Source organism: Prionailurus viverrinus, chromosome C1, assembly GCF_022837055.1.
Source record: "Prionailurus viverrinus isolate Anna chromosome C1, UM_Priviv_1.0, whole genome shotgun sequence".
Classification (NCBI taxonomy): domain Eukaryota; kingdom Metazoa; phylum Chordata; class Mammalia; order Carnivora; family Felidae; genus Prionailurus; species Prionailurus viverrinus.
This window is the reverse complement of record NC_062568.1, coordinates 73,930,774-73,949,677: the sequence shown is the minus strand read 5'-3', so window position 1 is coordinate 73,949,677 and position 18,904 is coordinate 73,930,774. Positions and strand designations below refer to the sequence as shown.

The following is an 18,904-nucleotide window of genomic DNA, read 5'->3' as shown; positions in this document are numbered from 1 at the left end:
TTTTTATTTAAATAGAAAAATTAAAACTTAAAAAAAACCATCATTCATGGAATTAAAATTTTACAGATTCTAAATTCTCTTGTGAAACACCACTAGTACTTCTGCCAATATGATATGCACTTTAAAGATTTTACCACTGACTTCCATGTCAAGTGTTTGACATGATTAGTGATATTAACTATCATTATGAGACGTTTGAAAATTAAATCTAGGCAACTCCCTATTGCCAAGGTTGTTATATGTTTTGGTTCTAATATACAATAAGAGACCAACCCTCAAGTAAGCAACTTCATTACTTCACATATTCTAAGGATGTTCTCATTTTCCACAGTCCTGTCAGTTTTCACAGCAGAAAAATGACTTGGCAGAGTAGAAACAACTTTCCCACCCCCTTTTTCTTGAGGCTTGAAACAGTGGGCAGGGATGGGAGAGTAGTCCTGGTCATTTCATTAGAATGGTGAAGGAAAAATAAGATGAACTTTTTGTTCTTCTAAATGCCAATTGAAATAGGATTGCTCCAAGTGTCCAAAATAAAAAAATACATAATGCCAAAGACTATGTGCTAATATTTACTTATTAAAAAAATCTCCTGCACTGAAGGAAAATAGTATAAATTACATTACCAACTTGCAAAAGTTAGCATGTAAAGAGTATTCTAGCTTCAAACCACTGCCTCTCTAAAGTTTTCTATAGGAAATTTATAGATCAAAAACAAATTATAGGGGCTTCAAATGTACGGATTTATAATATTCTTAAATATTAAAAAGGTAAAGTAACCTAGCTATATGGGTAAGATGAAGCAAAATTTCAAGGATTTAGTATCTTGAAATGATAATACAATTTTCTTAGAGCTGAGTAGTTTAAGTAGAAATAAATACTAGTACACGCTAGAAGAGAAGGTTTAATAATTGATAAAAATGTACAAAAATATTCAAATCAGAAATGCTTTAGAATGTGTACCACGAAGTCAATACTTCTCAGTGAGTAGGGAAGATAAAAGACTTCCTCAATGAAAAAAAGCAAGAGAAAAGATTGGATTTAAAAAAAAAAAAGACAACTGTTAAAGAAAATGTTTAAGTCAACATTGATTTTTGTTTCAGACAAGGATATTGCAACTATCACTTAAAGTTTGGTGGCACATTCTTTAGTAGGTCCTTAAGGCAAATATATTTAAACTAATTTACAATTTGATTTGATGTTATCTTTTTAAACATCACCTCAAAATAATGCCCTCACGACAGCCTTTTTAAAATGTACTCCGATGTTTCATAAAAAATAATGGTGGCTTTATTATAGTAGGTGCTCATTAGCACCACTATAGTTAAGGGTCTACCAGGTTTCCATTATGAACACCTATTTCTGAGTTCACCATAAAAGATCGTATCAGCTTTAACCAGTTGGGTAGTGCACAAAAAAGCAGTTTTGTCAGTTGCTGGTGCTTTTTTTGTACTACTAAATATCAAAAAATTTTTCGTTTATCTTCAAAATCCAACTTCTATAAAGTAAATCAAATCGCCTCATGACTTAGACTTCAGAACAAAGTAGAGACATCTGCAGTTATCAGTAAATTGCCACCTTTAATCCATCCTGCAGTGCCCTATGAAAGGGTCTCAGAAAGACAGTTATGACCGTATGAAAATATGATTCTTGATACAGAATCAAAAGTTATTTTCAATTTCCTTTGCTTTTATAAAGTCCACAATAACAATACTTAAATGCACTTTTTTTTTTCCTGTGATATAATTAAAACCCAGTGTTATTTCAATTGAACTTTAAAATAGAGTCCCTGGTCTGAATTAGACTTTAAATCATACTGTAAACATATATTTGGTATAATTTATTGATCATCATCCAGTTGTTCCAGAAGGGTCCTTCTGCGCTTTTCCAATTCCCCTTCACTCAGCTCACTGCCAGAAGTATCCCAATTCCCCTGAAAGACATTGTATACAATTACATTTAATGCCAGTGCTCAAAATATTAAGTAGTATTAAACCTTATAAAACAAAAATCCAAAATTTATATGGATTCTTTTCCATAGCAACAAACCCATCACACCAGTTTAAGGACTGACCTCTTTTCCCAAAAGTCTACCAATGAGCTGCTCACTACTCCTTGGTTTATTAGGGGAGACAGAACAAACTTTTAACACTGGTTACTTTTCCTTCCTGTTACACCACTGAATATGAAACATCTTGTTTACATTTAATGGGAGGAGGGGAGGGGTTCATTACCTAAGGCACTATATTCCTTGCTAATTTTGCAGATTCTAGGTCGCCTTATAAGGTGTTTTATATAACAGAAAAGTATTATGCTTTCAGAATACTATCCTCAGATAAACATTTAAGATTTATGAACAGGACAACACTAGGTTAAAAAGACTAAAAATTAGTATTTGTGAAAACCTTTAGAAAGTGGATAATTTACCTATTCTCCTTCCCTTCAGAGATTTCATTGAACTTACTACAAAGAAGAAACTATTGAGCTGCTTCACCAAGGATGTGCATTAGACTCACCAGGGCAGCTTTTTAAAATTTTTTAATGTTTATTTTTGAGACAGCATGCAAATGAGGGGAGGGCAGAGCGAGGGGGGACAAAGGATCTAAAATGGGCTTTGTGCAGACAGCAGAGAGCCCAATGTGACTCAAACCCATGAGCCATGAGATCATGACCTGAGCCAAAGTTAGACGCTTAACTGACTGAGCCATCCAGATGCCCCACCAGGGCAGCTTTTAAAAAGAACTTCTGTTATCAACTGAATCAGAATATCCAGAGGGAGGAGCAGGGTATTTATCTACACAGTTTAAATTCTCCACAGGTGGATTCAGAGACATTATTCCTGCTAAGTCCATAGTATTTGTGGAAAGAATGGCAAGGCTAAGAAGGCTTATGTTACTGTGCTGTCATATATGTATACGCACACACATATATATGGGAAACTGAGCAACTATTTATGTAATTTGATATTAAAATGTTAAGTTAGCCTTGTAGTTATCTCCTATCCCTTTGCCCTCACCTCTTCCCTCACAATGATTACTCCTAAAAGTTACTGGAATACTACCTTTTGAAACTGGATTTGACAGTAACAACTGTGCACACCTGGAGGGAGAACCCCAGAACTGAGTCTCATATATTCCTTAAAAAATCTGACAGAAAACGTACAGTGGCACTTCTTAGAATTACAAAGAAGACCGTATCCTTTCTTAGTGTGTTAAAATAATAATCACAGAAGATTTTCTGAGGAATATCCATTTTTATATTTTGAAAACACAAGTATGAAATAATTCTGAATACTTACAGAATCCTTTCCAGTCTTTTTCTTAGGTGATTTGTGTTTTGATTCTGATCTTTGTCTAGTTCTGTCTTTTTCACTTTCTCGGTCTTTTTCTTTTTTATCCTTGTCTCGCTCAGCATCAGACTCTGGAGAGTCCTATGTAAATGAAAAATAAAGTTAACATGTTGATGAAGATACCAATCATTTTTAAAATATCCCCCATATAGGTAACATATAAGAACATCCATGTATTATAGGGCATGTGTTCTTACTATGGTGAAATTTGGAGGGCCTTTTCTTTGGGAAGGATGACATTCTAATAAAGTAACATCATGAAAGAGCTTTACTAAATCAGAACAGAAGGCACACAAAATGGGATTTTATCTATTATTATATAAATGCAGACAAACATGACATTTTTTTACCAATCCAGTAAAATGTTCAGATATGTACACAAGATGCTGTGATTAGTTTAATCATCTATTAGGATGACTGAAAATATAAAATTCTCTCCTCAAAACTGCAACTGACAAGTAGTATTTAAAGTAAACCGTCACCACCTAAATAAGTGGTCCTTAATTAGATACGTGCAAATTTAAGTGAGCAGCATGAAGAAAAATAGCTCCTTAGGTGTATCTTGATGCATATGTAAAATTAAGAATGAGGAGCACAGGAAGCAGCCAAACATTTAAATCTGTGATTCTCACCATAGCTGCATCACATACATACACACTTGGGACTTTCTTTAATATTACTTTAAAAAGCCAGAGTGGGAATCTTAACACTGTTGTGTGTGTATGTGTGTTTAAAGATTGCTAGAAGATTTCTAAGATAAAGATTAAGGTGAAGACAAACTATAAAATTCCTGAGTCAGGTGTCCACCTGAACTATGCTGGACTGCACAGGACCAGACAGAAGAAGTCGCCACTGAACAAGTTAAGGGCTAATGCCTAGGTGTAGTACAAAAAATTAAAAACTTGCTTACAGATTTATGTCTCCTCTTCTTGCTTTTCTTCTTATGTTTTTTTGACTTCTTATAACTTCTCTCTAAGCAACATGAAAAGAAAAAAAAAATGTCAGAATATGAGGACATACATCCCAGTGCCAATGATTCTAATCAAGTTAAAAGATACACTTACCAGATTCAGCACTAGAAGAATGTTCTGAAGCAGACCGAGACTCTGATCGCTGTCTTTTTTTCTTTGAGTGGCTGTCATCATCATCTGAATCTGACCCCTACATAATTAATACACATAATTTCATTCATAATGTTGCTAACAAAAAGTTCAATTCACTTAGGGTGCCATAATATTAACTTCCTTACCGATCTAGAGCGTGAACGTTTCCTGTGATGTTTTTTAGATTTTTTAGAATGTTTCTTGTTCTTTGAATGATGATGTTGACATTCATGCTACAAGCGTAGGAAGAATTTCAAAAGTTTACATTTACTTTAGACAGCAGATCATAAAGAATTTTGAAATGCTATACAAGTAATTATTAGAGTAAAAACCTCATTTGTTTTGAACAAATTTAGGACATACTTCCTTGCAACTGTGAAGAATTAGCAATGTTCTGTTTGATCTCAATCATCCTTCCTGTGCCCACTCGTTTCACCATCTAAACACGGCAAAGTATTAATAAAGAAAGTGTCCTTGGGGCGCCTGGGTGGCTCAGTTGGTTAAGCCACCGACAGACTTTGGCTCAGGTCATGATCTCACAGTTCATGAGTTCAAGCCCTGCGTCAGGCTCTGTGCTGACAGCTCAGACCCTGGAGCCTGCTTCAGATTCTGTGTCTCCCCCTCTCTCTGCCCCTCCCATGCTCATGCTCTGTCTCTCTCTCAATAATAAACATTAAAAAAAATTTAAAAATAAAATAATCTGCAGAGCAGTCCACCTGTTTTCAACAAGGATGAAATAAAACAGCATTTAGATAGTTTTTCTGATGAATCTGGCTTTGTTCAGCAAGCTAGGCTTGGCACCATGAAAAAGAACTACCTCAGAGCCATCCTTGACCTAACATGAACGAGGTTAGTCTCAGAATAAAGCAAAATCTATTCCTTTTTCTCTGCACCCAAAGAGCATTCCCTTCTAGTCAAACTCAAGACCTCCAAAGGCAATCTAACTCAAACACCACATGAAATCAGAAAAGGAAATCTTGTCTTTGTGGATTTTAACTCACTTATTAATGCTGCAGTAAAAGCTCCTTGCCTCCAAACTTACCTATGGCTTTGAAAATAATTATGCTTCAGTTTACAAGTAAGTAAAACAAAAGATTTAGCTCAAAAGGGAAGCTCCTTTTACTTTGGTCACTGAATGCTAATTCTTCCTCCTTTTCCAACTCAAAGGCTCAGATCACTGGGGTCCCAAAACTTATTCCAGAGTGACTGGCTCCTTCCTATGCAATCATCTTCAGCTCCATTTGAGACCTCACCACTTTACTACCAGCATACATCACCAAAGAATCCTGTTCATGATTAGGAACTGGGGGACAATGCTAAGACACTAGCTACAGTAGAACTTCTCACAATCAATTCTATTGTAGCACTTGAGAATCTTGTTTGAATGACTCCGATGCCAGAAATTCTGACATTCTGAATTTCTTACAAGCTCCCAGGTAATGCAGATACTGCTGCTCTGAAACACACTTTGAACAGAAAAGATCTAGAGGCCTCTAGGACTAGATCGAAAGGCAGGTGAGAAATAAGAAGGGTGCACTGCTGTCAACATTGAAATTCATCAAGAACAAGAAATCCAAAGAAACAGTGAACAATTAAGTGACCTGCAGTGCCCAATGACCACACCATTCAACACTCTAATGTTAAATAAATTCCAGCTTTCAGCATGTTATAAAGGATCACTTTACGTAACTGCCAGGATAGGGCTGTTAAAAGCACTGACCCTAGAGTCAAACAGTCTGGGCTAGAATCTGTTCCCTGCAAATTACTTCTCTTTACCTCAGTTTGCTCATCTATAACTTCAAAGGGTTGTTGTGAGGACTAAGTTCATGTACGTAGTATTTGCAAAACCATTAGAACAATGCCTGGACCCACATAGGCACCAAATATGATTATTCAGCATTACTGGCCAATTTAGCATATTTACTATATATACACATACCTACCTGAAATCTTCATCAAAATACTCTTATTCAGTTAATGGAGTAACTTACTACTTATTCCATAATTTTCCAGACTTCCCTGAACATTCAACACATCTAACATAGTGTAATATTGAAATGTGTGCTTAAAAAGCTGTTTAAGTTTTCTTTAGGTTTACCGCTCATTCTAGGAGGCTGCTAAATTGTTGCCACACAGAAAATATGAAACAAATATAAACTGTCTCTAAAACAAATCTTTATAATGACATGAAAGCTTAGTTCCTTTGGCTTAAAGGCAGTTTCTATGGAAAAATCAATCCTTAACCATCTTAGCATTACCTAACATTTATATAGACATTTATGTAGAGGCAGTATAATTTAAGAAACATACTTTAATCTTTTTGTTTATAGTTTTATGTATTTTGTAATAATTGATTCAATTATGAGAATACTAAAATTACCTCAAGCACATGCATAAAATCTTTAAATATTCGTTTTCTTTCAGACTCTAGAGTTATATCCTCAAATGCTGGCTCTTTTACAAATCTCTCCCGGATCTGAAAAATTCAGATATAAAATGAATACATAAATAACAAGAAAAGTATACCAACAAGACTAAAAAGAATCACAACATCAAGTGGTAACTGTGACAGCCTCATCCCCTCAAAATCTATTAGATTTCTTTTCTTCTGAAGTCCAAGCCATTTTTAATAAATATTCCTAAACGCAGGGTCTGAGCTGACTTTATACTTTGAAAACATTCTGAATATATTTAATTTATATTCTATAAATAACTTTTTTGTGGCTATAAAATGAGAAGGGAATTAAAAATATTTTTATCTTCAATTGTAAAGGAAATGAATCATGAGAAAAATTTTACAATTATACATACATCTTCCCAGACAGCATCCAATTCTATTGGAGGAGTAGCTTGTTTCAACATACTCTTAAATGCAGATTCTTTTCGTTTCATCTTCCGAGCCTCCTCTTTTTCTCGTTCACGTTCACGGGCTTCTGCTTTTTCTAGTAACTTTTAGAAAATCATATTTAATCAGTTACAATAGTACAGCTGAAATAATTCATTATTAATTTAAGCATTCTCCCATTATATATAAGTTATGGGCCAATTTATAATACCAATTAATTTGAGCAAAGGAAACTTCATCCTTATCTATTTTCTTTTACTTTACTCTGAAAGACTACTACTCAGTGAAATCCTACTCATGCTCCCTTATTTCAGTAGCCTACAGCTTAAGTACTTCTGGCTGAATATATTAAAAACTGTACTGAAGTAATGGTTTAGAACACAAGTAAAGCTAGTTGTTTTTCATAGAAAAGTTGAAAACTTACACTATTGAAAGCCAACTTAATATTTCCGGCATCTAATGTGGTTGATCTTTTAGTTGAACTGATTATGGCCACGAAGTCTTCAAAAGTAGTATTCACTTCAACTACAAATCCTTTATCCTAAGAAAGAGAAATCTTGTTAACACTAATAATACATATAAATCAAAGGAACACAGTATCAATTTTTAAAATATACTGCATATTGACAATAAATAGTAAGTGTACTGTTTACCTTTAAGATGTCTTTTATGATCTTCTTCTCATCATGATAACGTGCTTTAAGATCCTCAACATAAAACTTGAAAAGGTCAAGTGCAGTTGATCCTAATGAAAAAACTAAAGAAGTCAAAAGCTAGCTCTAACCAAAGAGCTGCAATTACTTTTTTGTTTATAAAACAAAATAAAGCACCCCTCCATTCCCCAACACAACCACTTGCTTCTCTGGCCCATTCCAACTACTGTCATAACCATAAATAGGGAAAGAAAACAATCTCACCCGGCTGACCAAGCATATTAGTGAATCTGATGTCGGAACTAATTGTTGGATACAATTCCATCCAAGATGACATAGAATGCAGTTGTCCATGTTCGTGCAGTTCATCTAAAAATATCTGGGGAGGGAAAACCCAACAACAAAAACCCATTATACTGAAAAATCATCTTCAAGGACCTTAGAAATATTACTGTAACATGAAAACACTTTTTTTTATTAAAAAAAAATTTTTTTTTAATGTTTATTTATTTTTGAGAGAGAGAGAGAGAGAGAGAACGAGCGAGGGTAGGGCAGAGAGAGAGGAAGACCCAGAATGTGAAGCAGGCTTCAGGCTCTGAGCTGTCAGCAGAGCCCGACGTGGGGCTTGAACTCATAGACTGTGAGATCATGACTTGAGCAGAAGTAGACACTTAACTGATTGAGCCATCCAGGTGCCCCGAAAAACTTTAAAAACAATATTTGAAACTCTTGTACCAATGTATCCCAAATATGTTTAGGTACAAAGAATACTTGCTCTCTCATGGAAGTAAAATCTGCTTTTAGGCAAAAAACTCTTTCGCACTTCAAAGAAAAGGGTCTTTGAAAGGCTACATTATTTTTCCAAGGATCAGTTTATTGTCCTTTAAGATGGACATTTCAGTTTAAAATATATATATAAAAGTTAACTTGAAACATTATTATTTGTATCTAATGATGTGGCTAAAGAATGTGTATGCATGTTGCCTGTAAAACACACTTTTTGTTTTTAGACACAGTGCCCAGTGTATCCTAGGTGTTTTGTTTTTTTAATTAACAAATGTGGGCCTGCCTCTAAAAGGATGTGTATTACTAAAGTGATACATACAGTAGTCTGAAGAACCAAAATTCAACCCCATATCCCATATTTGATTTCAAAACCTATTTCTTCTCTTCCATGTCAATTTTATATCTCAAAATTAAATATATGCTTATTCCAATTTGTTCATTATTATTTTTTTTTTTTTTTGATTTTCAGGGCAACATATTGAAAATTTTTTACTCAGCAATTTCCACATTTCCTGATTCCCCAAATCCATAGAGTTTATAAACAAATGTCTCCAAAGAACTATGCCCCACCCCCCTACAAAACAAATAAAAAAACAACTATGGCCCAAAATTCTGCTACTGAAATTCCTACACCTACACTGTTCAATACAGTAGACCCAGGTCAAATGTAGCTTCTAAATACTTGAGATATGGCTACTCTCAATAGAGATATGCCATCAGTATATAACTGACAACGATTTTGAAGATTACCAAAAAATATCAATTTTTAAAAATACTGATTCCATGCTAATATTTTGGATATATTAAAGATTACTGAAATTAGAAAATAATACAAAAATCATATATGAGGCATACAAATTTTTACTGGCCACCAATGCCCTGAGGAAAACCAGACACCTCATCAATTACATTTTTCATCAAACAGGAATGGATGCAAAACCAATGTAACATGCTGACACCAGTTATAGAAACAGTAATCAGAAACCATAGCCATATTTTAGGCTTGACTAAAAGACCCACCTGGACTTTACATCAGGATTTCCTTTTTATATTCTCCAGTCCTAGTACTGACATAGTACATTCTATTTTCTAGGACCCAGATTTCCTTATTTTTATTGTATTATTATTTTATCATACAGGTCTCTTTTTTTAAACTATTGCAAACCCTTCATAAGAGGCATTAAAAGTTCAATGGTTGCAGAATATTAAAAGACTTAAAAATATGTTCTTCCCTTCTTCCCAGGCACAAGGCTACTCACTGAAAATGCAGGTTTTCCAGTATTATTTGTATCTAGTTGCAGCCATATGACTAAATTCTTAGAAGCTGAATATGAAGAAGAGTAGAACTTCTACATCATCGGCTTTATTTTTTTTTTTTATTTTTTATTTAAAAAAATTTTTTTTTTCAACGTTTATTTATTTTTGGGACAGAGAGAGACAGAGCATGAACGGGGGAGGGGCAGAGAGAGAGGGAGACACAGAATTGGAAACAGGCTCCAGGCTCTGAGCCATCAGCCCAGAGCCTGACGCGGGGCTCGAACTCACGGACAGCGAGATCGTGACCTGGCTGAAGTCGGACGCTTAACCGACTGCGCCACCCAGGCGCCCCCATCATCGGCTTTAAAAAAACAACTACAACAAACAAAAAACACACACAAAACCAAAAAACAATTGCCCTTGCAACTTCTTCCAAGCTGAAATGTGATAAACTGGACAATATAGTCCTAATCATGCAATAAGGCTAATGGGCTAGAGCAATTCTCAAAGCATGGGGCTATCACGTGGAAACCTGTTAGAACTGTAAATCTTCAGAATCCACCCAAGGCCTACTGACTCAAATTCCAGGGGTGAGGCTCAACAAATCTGTGGTTTTAAGAGTCCTATAGGAAACCACTACAATAAAGGAACCCACTAAGAGGAATAAATGTTAAGTTTTTATGGAATGAGGACTAAAATAATGCTATTGGCCATGGCATTTAAGATGGCTGATGAGCTTTGGCATGACAGTAAGAGTTTATTTCAAAGCCCTCTAGGTGGGGTGCCTGGCTGTCTCAGTAGAGCATGTGATTCTTAATCTTGTGGTTTTGAGATGGAGCCCCACACTGAGCACAGAGATTACTTAAAAAAAAAAAAGGCCTTTGGGTGATTCAGACGCACACTAAGTTGTTAGAACTACTGCTTTAGGGAACAGCAATGCACCCTATGCTACACCACACTATTATCATTAAAGAAGAAATACACTTATTTAAGCCACTGTAACTTAGCATTATCTTAATACAGCATTTAATAGAAGAGATCCTATAGTTAAGACTGCAAAGATTCAAATTCTGGCTCCATTGTTCAGTTGTCGAATTTGGGTAAGTTCCTTCACCTCTATGAATTCATTTCCTTAACTATATAAATGGACATAACAAAAACAGTACCTACTCTTATAAGACTGTTATAAAAATTTACGTGACTGGGGTTTCTGGGTGGTTCAGTCAGTTGAGCATCTGCCTTCAGCTCAGGTCATGATCCATGGTTCATGGGTTCAAGACACGCAGCTCAGAGCCTAGAGCCTGCTTCGGATTCTATGTCTCCCTCTCTCTCTGCCCCTCCCCGGCTCATGCTCTCTCAAAAATAAATAAACACTACAAAAAATTTTAAGAAATTTAAGTGATTATCAATTTAAAAGGCATATCAGTAAGCAATCAATCAATTAATGCTAACTGCTATTAAGACAATTACTGAGGAGCGCCTCAGTGGCTCAATCGGTTAAGCGTCCAACTTCAGCTCAGGTCATGATCTTGAGGTTCACGAGTTTGAGCCCTGCATCAGGCTCTGGTGCTGTTGGCTCAGAGCCTGGAGCCTGCTTTGGATTCTGCATCTCCCTCTCTCTCTGCCCCACCCCTCCTCCGCTTGTGTCTCTCTCTCAAAAATAAACATTAAAAAAATTTTTTTAAAGATAATTATTGAAATAGGTAATCTGGTGAAATATGGAACGCAAAAACTCATTACTCCATCTTATTCCCTATTAATGAGAGCATAAAAGTGGTATTTGGAGGTGAAAATGAGCCACTAGTCTATATAAAGGCTACACAATTTCAGTTTCTATGCACAGAATTATGGCCCATCCTCAAACTGTATACCCCACTGCATTCCTTCCCTACTGTTCTCTAGACACTAAAAATCAACTAACACTAATGAGTCATCACACCTATTTTGTTTTCAGTCTTCTCTCATGCTACTCCTCTTTCCCAAGTGAAATCTTAATCAGTTTATCAGTGCTCACCTTAAACAACAAATCTGCTACAGGCTTTTATGTTCCCCAGGCCTAAAATGGCTGCTTTCCTTAGGTGGATTCAAAACTAAATGTAGCACCTGAGATAAATGTGTACCAATCCTCAACAAAGCCTAAGTCAAAAGCCTAAGTTAATGATCTGGGATCAGGAGGTGTCAAATTTGTTTCTATCATTGTTCAAGCTCACTAACTATATTATGAAATTAAGCTAGAAAAGAGAATTTTGTAAATTACCTGAAAAGATTCTCTATTTTTACGCTGTCGTCTCCTTTCCCTCAGCAAACTCTTTTGTTTTTCTTCTTCTTCTTCCTTTTCTAAAGCCCGGATGTGTTCTTCAAAGCAAATTAATGCATCTTCTTTATCCATGTCTAGAGTTTTTTTGAGTTAAAGAGAAATTAAAATGTCCAATATCAGTAAGATACACAATTTACATTAACTTCTTACAAATCCCAAATTTGCCTTTCCAAAACACTGTACTTAAAACTTGAATATGACTTGTCATCTAAATAGGAAATGTTTAGAAAAAATTCCTAAACACCCTCATTAAAAGATACCTTGAAGTTGAGGGTGAAATGAAGACCATGCACATGACATAATTAAGGAAAATAAAATGGTTACTGTAAAATTTGTCAGCAACATTAGAATTACCCAAAGAGCTTTTAGGCCTTACCCCAAACCTACTGAAGCAGGTTATTCGAAGGGTAATCCAGAAAGGTGTAATTTAAAAAGCAACTATGTAGTCACAAAAAGATAGAATGTGGGGAAGCTTAGTAAAGGATATTGCTAACACATTTTTTGCTGTTTGCAAATCTCTAAAGCCATTACCTCAAGGAGACAGTGTGAGTGAAATTGCGGTAATTAATCTGGTTCTTACTAAGTCACATAGAAAAGGTAAAAAATAATTTCAGGTTTGATGTAGGACATATATATTTCAAGGATTATCTAATAAAGCTAATATTTTCTTCCTAAATAATGAAACTCAACTAGACTCTATTTGGAAACCAACAAACACTGTATCAGGAATGGACAAACATCTGTTCAGTTAGTGATCTCTAATAAAAGTGAGAATTCTTTGCTGTTGGGACTTTTAAAAAACTTTTGCCCGTCATTATTCTTACTCTGCAATTCCTCATCTTCTGCAAAGGTTGGATTATCCATCAGATACTGCTGTGCTTCAGACCACGTAGTAGAGTATGTTACATTAGCCATGTTGTCAAGTATGTTTTTTAAGGCTTCCCAATTTCTCTTTCGTAATTGCTTTGCTTGCTCCTAAATCAAAAGTATGAATACATATTTTGAGGTTCAAACAAAGTATGGTATCTGAAGTACAATCATTGAGGGCTTATTTATTACAATCTGATGTCCCAATTTCATGTTACCCATTTATTTTAAATATCAACACTACCTTTCAAGTGCCCTTGTCAAAATGCTTAGCTTGGAATTGCTTGCCTTCTATTTGTTTTTTGGGTTTTTTTCTGCCTCTCTTCTAAGAAGCTGGAATCTGGAAACTGTATCTCCCCAACAACTCTATAAATCTCTCTTCCTGTAACTATGCATTATAGACAAAGTCTAAAACTAAAGTTACTATAGACAAGACACACAGTAGGCAAATATTACAGTCTTTACCTTCAGTTATGTTCAAATTCTTGTTAATAATTACATTTCTATAAATTTCTTAAGAGTGAATAATATACAACAATGCATAATAAAACAGATACGAAGTGCTTTAAAACACTATCCTATAAGCACATTTTAGTGGTAACAATTATATATCACTGCTGTTCCTATAAAAGAAACATATAGATTATAAACAAAATTACTGAGTATTTTAAAAACTTAATGAATTTTAAAAAAAAGGTATCTTTCAAAGTGGGCATAAGATAGCCAATTCGTAATAGTTCAAGTAATAGTTGGATAAACCTGTACCTACTATGTCTACATCAGTAACTACCATTATAGGAACTATTTTTTTTTTTTAAAGCTTATTTATTTTTGAAAGAGCATGAGCGTGCGCATGAGTGGGGTAGGGGCAGAGAGCTCTAACTGAGCCGAGCTGTCAGCACAGAGCCTGACTCAAGGCTTAATCCCATGAACTGTGAGATCATGACCTGAACCAAAATCAAGAGTCGGATGCCCAACCAAATGAGCACCCAGGCATCCCAGGAGCTCTCCATTTTTAAACCTAACTTTTAATAAAGAGATCTGCAACACCACATAAATTGAATAAACAAAAAAATGGACAGGTTATAAAGTAACTCCTAATCAGAATGAAGAAACAACTTGTTTTATCTAGAAATATGAATAGCAAGGAGTGAATAATACCTTTTCTTTTTTTGAAAGAAAGAATAAAACATCTTCATAGATTTCAAGACGATCACGTTCTGATATTGCATTCCAGACTTCCATCTCTCCAAACATTTGCTCTGCTTTTCTAGTAAAAAAAAAAAAAAAAAAAAAAAAAAAAAATAGATGTTACTCTATATTGCTCAATAAAAATTAATTTGAGGCCAATTTTATGGTAAGTTTAAAACCACCCGATGAGCATTCTTTTCCACTCTAACTTCATGAGTATATTATACACAGGAAAGCTTCTGGATAATTAACAAAAAAAAACCAAAAGAGGCCTCCATTCCTCCCTAGAAATGAAGTGGATAATTCTAACTGAGCCATGTTTTGTAGTCAAAACTGTATTTCTTACGGTAGCTACATGGGTAGCTTAGGGTGGCTACATGGACACTAACTGTCCATGGAACTAAATTATAGACATCAAAGAGTTGCCAGAAGTTTAGTTAATACATGAGATACAGGACTATTTAAAAAAATGAAGAGTTCCTCACTAACAACTTTCTTGAAGACAGAGGAAAATAAGGAAGCATATATGGAAAATGAACTGAACAACTTACTGCAAATATGTTAAATCTCAATTTTTATAATAAGTAGAAAGAAGTGAAGCTTTAATTATTATATTCAGTCTACCTCCCCTTTTTAGTGCCTAATTAATAACTCAGTATGAAGTTGAATTCTACATTTAATTACTGATTTATCTTGTATCTTATGAAATTGCCACATTCAGTCATTTAGCTTTATTTAATGAGCATCTGCTTGGGATTAGTTATGGCATCTGGCAAAACATCTGACACAGTAACAATGCAGTAAACATACATTATGCATTTCTAAAAATCTTACTTGTATCTGGTTGTGGAAGTCATTTTCTCATGATTTTCAAGAAAACGCTGAAAGGATTCCTTAGCTTCTTTGTATTTCGATCTTGCTTCTTCTTTTTCTTCTTTCTCTGTCTGGACTTTGTAAGCATTAAAGGCCTGCTTTTTTTCACTCAACTTTGCTAAAGCACTGAATAGAAAAATACCATATAAGAGTAAATGAAGGCAGGATGGTCAAATGTCAATGCTTCGGGAAAATAAATTCATTCACAAATTAAGAAAATTTCAGTAAGATATTAAAAATTAAGAAATGATTATAGAAAATAATTTCTACTTTAAAAAGATTCTAGTTTTCTCTGTGGCAGGGTGCTCAAAAATGTATGACAAGTTTTTTGGCTTTTTTTGGTTCATATCTGACATAGAACAATTGTTCTTGATATCCAAAATTACAGAAGACTATGAAAGTGAAAAGTTATACTATTTTACACAATTTTGAATTTGCTAGGGTTGGAAAAGTAAATAGGAAACTTCAAGTGTTACCTGTATCGTGGATCATTAATGATCATTTTCATAGCTTGTTCCCATGAAGCATTAGATGGTACTCGCTGAAAACCATTTAATTACAAAATTAGAACTTTGCACGAATATAATAAAAGTCATACAACAGGAAATAAAACACAATACTCACTGCAAACATCAAGCACTTCCCTTTGCACAAGTTTAAAAGAGGTCTAATAACTTCATATTGAACCAAGACAAACCTTGGTATTATACAGACTAAAAAGAAAACTTAAAACTGATATTTAAACAGAGCATGAATAATTTTTAAGACTATTGATTAAAAGGTAAGCAATTTTTGTAAATAAAAAACATTATATCAAATATGGAGGTGGAATGTGCTATGTATTACACTGTACATGATAGGTTTTTTTGGTGAAGATCAGTTCCACAAAAATATTCTTCAAAAAAGATTAAATTATTAGACAATAATTATATGTCACATAAAAATGTTTAATACCTTTTCTTTTAATAATTCTTTAAATGCTTGCTTTGCCTCCTCCTTTGTATTCCAAGTATAGGTCTTTTTTGCTGGTTGGCTTTCCTCCTCTTCTTTTTTGGGAGTAAAACTAGAGCGAAATTTAAACATGGTACTTATAATTTAAATATACATTTGCTTCACTAAGAAAAACAATGTTGTAATTATTTAAGCGTCTGTATTGAGATTAAAGTTTACAATTTTAGATATAATATATTAGAACAATAAATTTGGTTAAGCGTCCAACTTCAGCTCAGGTCATGATGTCATGGTTCGGGAGTTTGGGCCCTGTGTCAGGCTCTCTGATGTCAGTGCCGAGCCTGCTCTGGATCCTTTCTCCCCCCCTCTCTCTGCCTCTCCCCTGCTCACACACTCAAAAATTAATGAACATTAAAAAAACACACACACAAAAACAAAAAACAACTTATCCAGTGCCTTCATATCAGTGTCTTAATAACTAAATATTTGGCTAAGTGTGTACAAATATAAAAAAACATAAAATCAATAAATCAGAGGGCAAACTACGCCTATGTGCCAAATCTAGACCACTTCCTGTTTCTGTAAATATATAGCTTTACTCACGAGCTTGTATAGTGTTTATGGCTTATTGTGTGCTACCACAGCAGAACTGCATCACTGTGACAGACTTTATGATCCACAAAACCAGAAGTATTTACTCTTCGATAAGTTACAAAAAAATATGCCAAACACTGACCTCAAACAAAAAGAATTAACGTACCCAAGAATTACCAATTGTACTAGTATGGGGATCTTATGAAATGCAAAGGCCATATAATTCTAACGTGTTCTTCCATATAAAGGGAAAAAATGCAGAAAAAACAAAAACAACTAAGTAGAATGCTTACGGGAAGATACTAGAATAAATACTAACAACAACAAAAAATATATTCACACTCTCAATCAAGTAACCTTACTTTGGGAAGTTCATTTAAAACTGTCAGAAACAGTATAAAGAGCTCAAACATTAAATGGTCTATACTGCAGTAATTAGATTATACTGACTTAGGAACTATAAGAAAATACTAGAAAGAAAATAAGCAGGAAATAACTGTCCCTAAAATTATGAAAAAATAAATTATGGAAAAATAAAGTATAAGAGATATAAAAAATATCAATCCCGGGGCACCTGGGTGGCTCAGTTGGCTGGGTGTCTGACTCTTGATTTTGGATCAGGTTTTGGATTTCATCTTGATTTTGGATCAGATTTGGATCTCACTGTTCTGGGATCGAGCCCCACATCAGGCTCTGTGCTGAGTGTGGAACCTGCTTAAGAGTTTATCTCCCACTGCTCATCCCCCACTTGCGCTTGCTCTCTCAAATATTAATAAAATATTAAAACAAAAAATAATATCCCAAAACCTAAATATCTACCAGAACACTGAAAATTATATTTATGTAAATATAATATGCCATCATCCAACATGATGGAGTATATGTCTTTACAATGTAGAAGACGTTAGATAGGTGCATAAAATAGATAATGCCCACATTTTTAAATGCACAGAAAATGGGCAGGAGGGGCACCTGGCTGGCTCAGTCGGAAGAGCATGCAACTCTTGATCTCGGGGTTGTGAATTGGAGCCCCATGTTGGCTGTAGAGAGTATTAAAAAAATAAAATTTAACAGACAAAGATGAAAAAAAAAGGGAAAAGAATATAAATAAAATGTTAATTACTCTTTTATGCCTTAAATATACCTTACAGAGTCCTTTTTCAACTTCTAAACATCAGAAAAAATTATAAAGTTATTTTCACTTTGGGAAATGTTCTTGTAAATATTCATGATATGTACAGTTGGGAGATGAAATCAATGTATTTAAATATTAAGATGGATGATCATGTTTGGAACTTGACATCATGGTTAACATTATTTTATGAGGACATCATTAAAGTCAAGAAGCATAGTACTTTTTGTATCTGTATAAAGCACAGCCATATGAAATTTTACCAGATTATAGCGAACACAAGTACATGTAAACTATAAACTGACAGATGCAGCTGTTTTGCCTTATTAAAAAGTTGTACCGATCTAATTACAAAAACAGTTTTCCAATATCCTACTGAATCTTTATTTTTGCTTACTTAATTTTTGCTTCTGTTTGTACACCAAACCATAGCACTTCCTTGCAGGGCTGTGCTAATCCATATTTGACTATCACATAATATGGAAAATCAAGGGCGCCTGGGTGGCTCAACTGGTTAAGTGTCCAATTTCGGCTCAGGTCATGATCTCACAGTTCGTGGGTTCGAGCCCCATCTCGGGCTGTGTACTGACAGCCCAGAGCCTGGAGCCTGCTTCAAATTCTGTATCTCCCTCTCTCTATGCCCCTCCCCTGCTCTCACTCTGTCTCTCAAAAATGAACATTAAAAAAATAAAGAGAGAAAATCAATAATACTAATCCTGTCTTTAAAATTTTATTTTATTAATATGGACTTTTGGCATTAATTCTGATCTAAAATTAAAGATTACTTCACCATTATTGATATATCGTGATTACTAAGGTGCCTGGTAATTAAGAACTTCCTTTAAATTTGTGTCGCACCCTATATCTATAAATTCTGCTTCCTAGAACTTTTGAGGATTAGTTTTCCAACAGATTAAGAGCATGACCCCACAAAATTCAGCCATGAAAAGGATTCATTATCTAAAAGCTCATGTTTTGATGCTCAACAA

General features: G+C 34.6%; 1 protein-coding gene across 10 annotated transcripts in view; it reads right to left on the bottom strand.

Annotated features, from left to right (window-relative positions):
* Positions 1 to 887: 887 nt before the first annotated feature.
* PRPF40A (pre-mRNA processing factor 40 homolog A) overlaps positions 888 to 18,904 on the bottom strand; it is a 53,642-nt gene continuing 35,625 nt past the window's right edge. For 6 of the 10 annotated variants that reach the window (XM_047868980.1, XM_047868981.1, XM_047868973.1 and 3 more), the window contains 16 exons: positions 16,193 to 16,301; positions 15,715 to 15,779; positions 15,200 to 15,364; positions 14,336 to 14,444; positions 13,132 to 13,282; positions 12,248 to 12,381; positions 8,212 to 8,326; positions 7,948 to 8,051; positions 7,719 to 7,835; positions 7,261 to 7,398; positions 6,830 to 6,925; positions 4,596 to 4,682; positions 4,411 to 4,507; positions 4,257 to 4,318; positions 3,296 to 3,427; positions 888 to 1,930 (listed from right to left, as the gene is read on the bottom strand). In XM_047868980.1, the coding sequence (XP_047724936.1) occupies positions 1,838 to 1,930; positions 3,296 to 3,427; positions 4,257 to 4,318; positions 4,411 to 4,507; positions 4,596 to 4,682; positions 6,830 to 6,925; positions 7,261 to 7,398; positions 7,719 to 7,835; positions 7,948 to 8,051; positions 8,212 to 8,326; positions 12,248 to 12,381; positions 13,132 to 13,282; positions 14,336 to 14,444; positions 15,200 to 15,364; positions 15,715 to 15,779; positions 16,193 to 16,301 (1,774 nt within the window). In that variant the 3' untranslated portion in view covers positions 888 to 1,837. The remainder of the gene's footprint in view (positions 1,931 to 3,295; positions 3,428 to 4,256; positions 4,319 to 4,410; positions 4,508 to 4,595; positions 4,683 to 6,829; positions 6,926 to 7,260; positions 7,399 to 7,718; positions 7,836 to 7,947; positions 8,052 to 8,211; positions 8,327 to 12,247; positions 12,382 to 13,131; positions 13,283 to 14,335; positions 14,445 to 15,199; positions 15,365 to 15,714; positions 15,780 to 16,192; positions 16,302 to 18,904) is intronic. The other 4 variants (XM_047868974.1, XM_047868972.1, XM_047868979.1 and 1 more) reach the window with 1 other exon arrangement.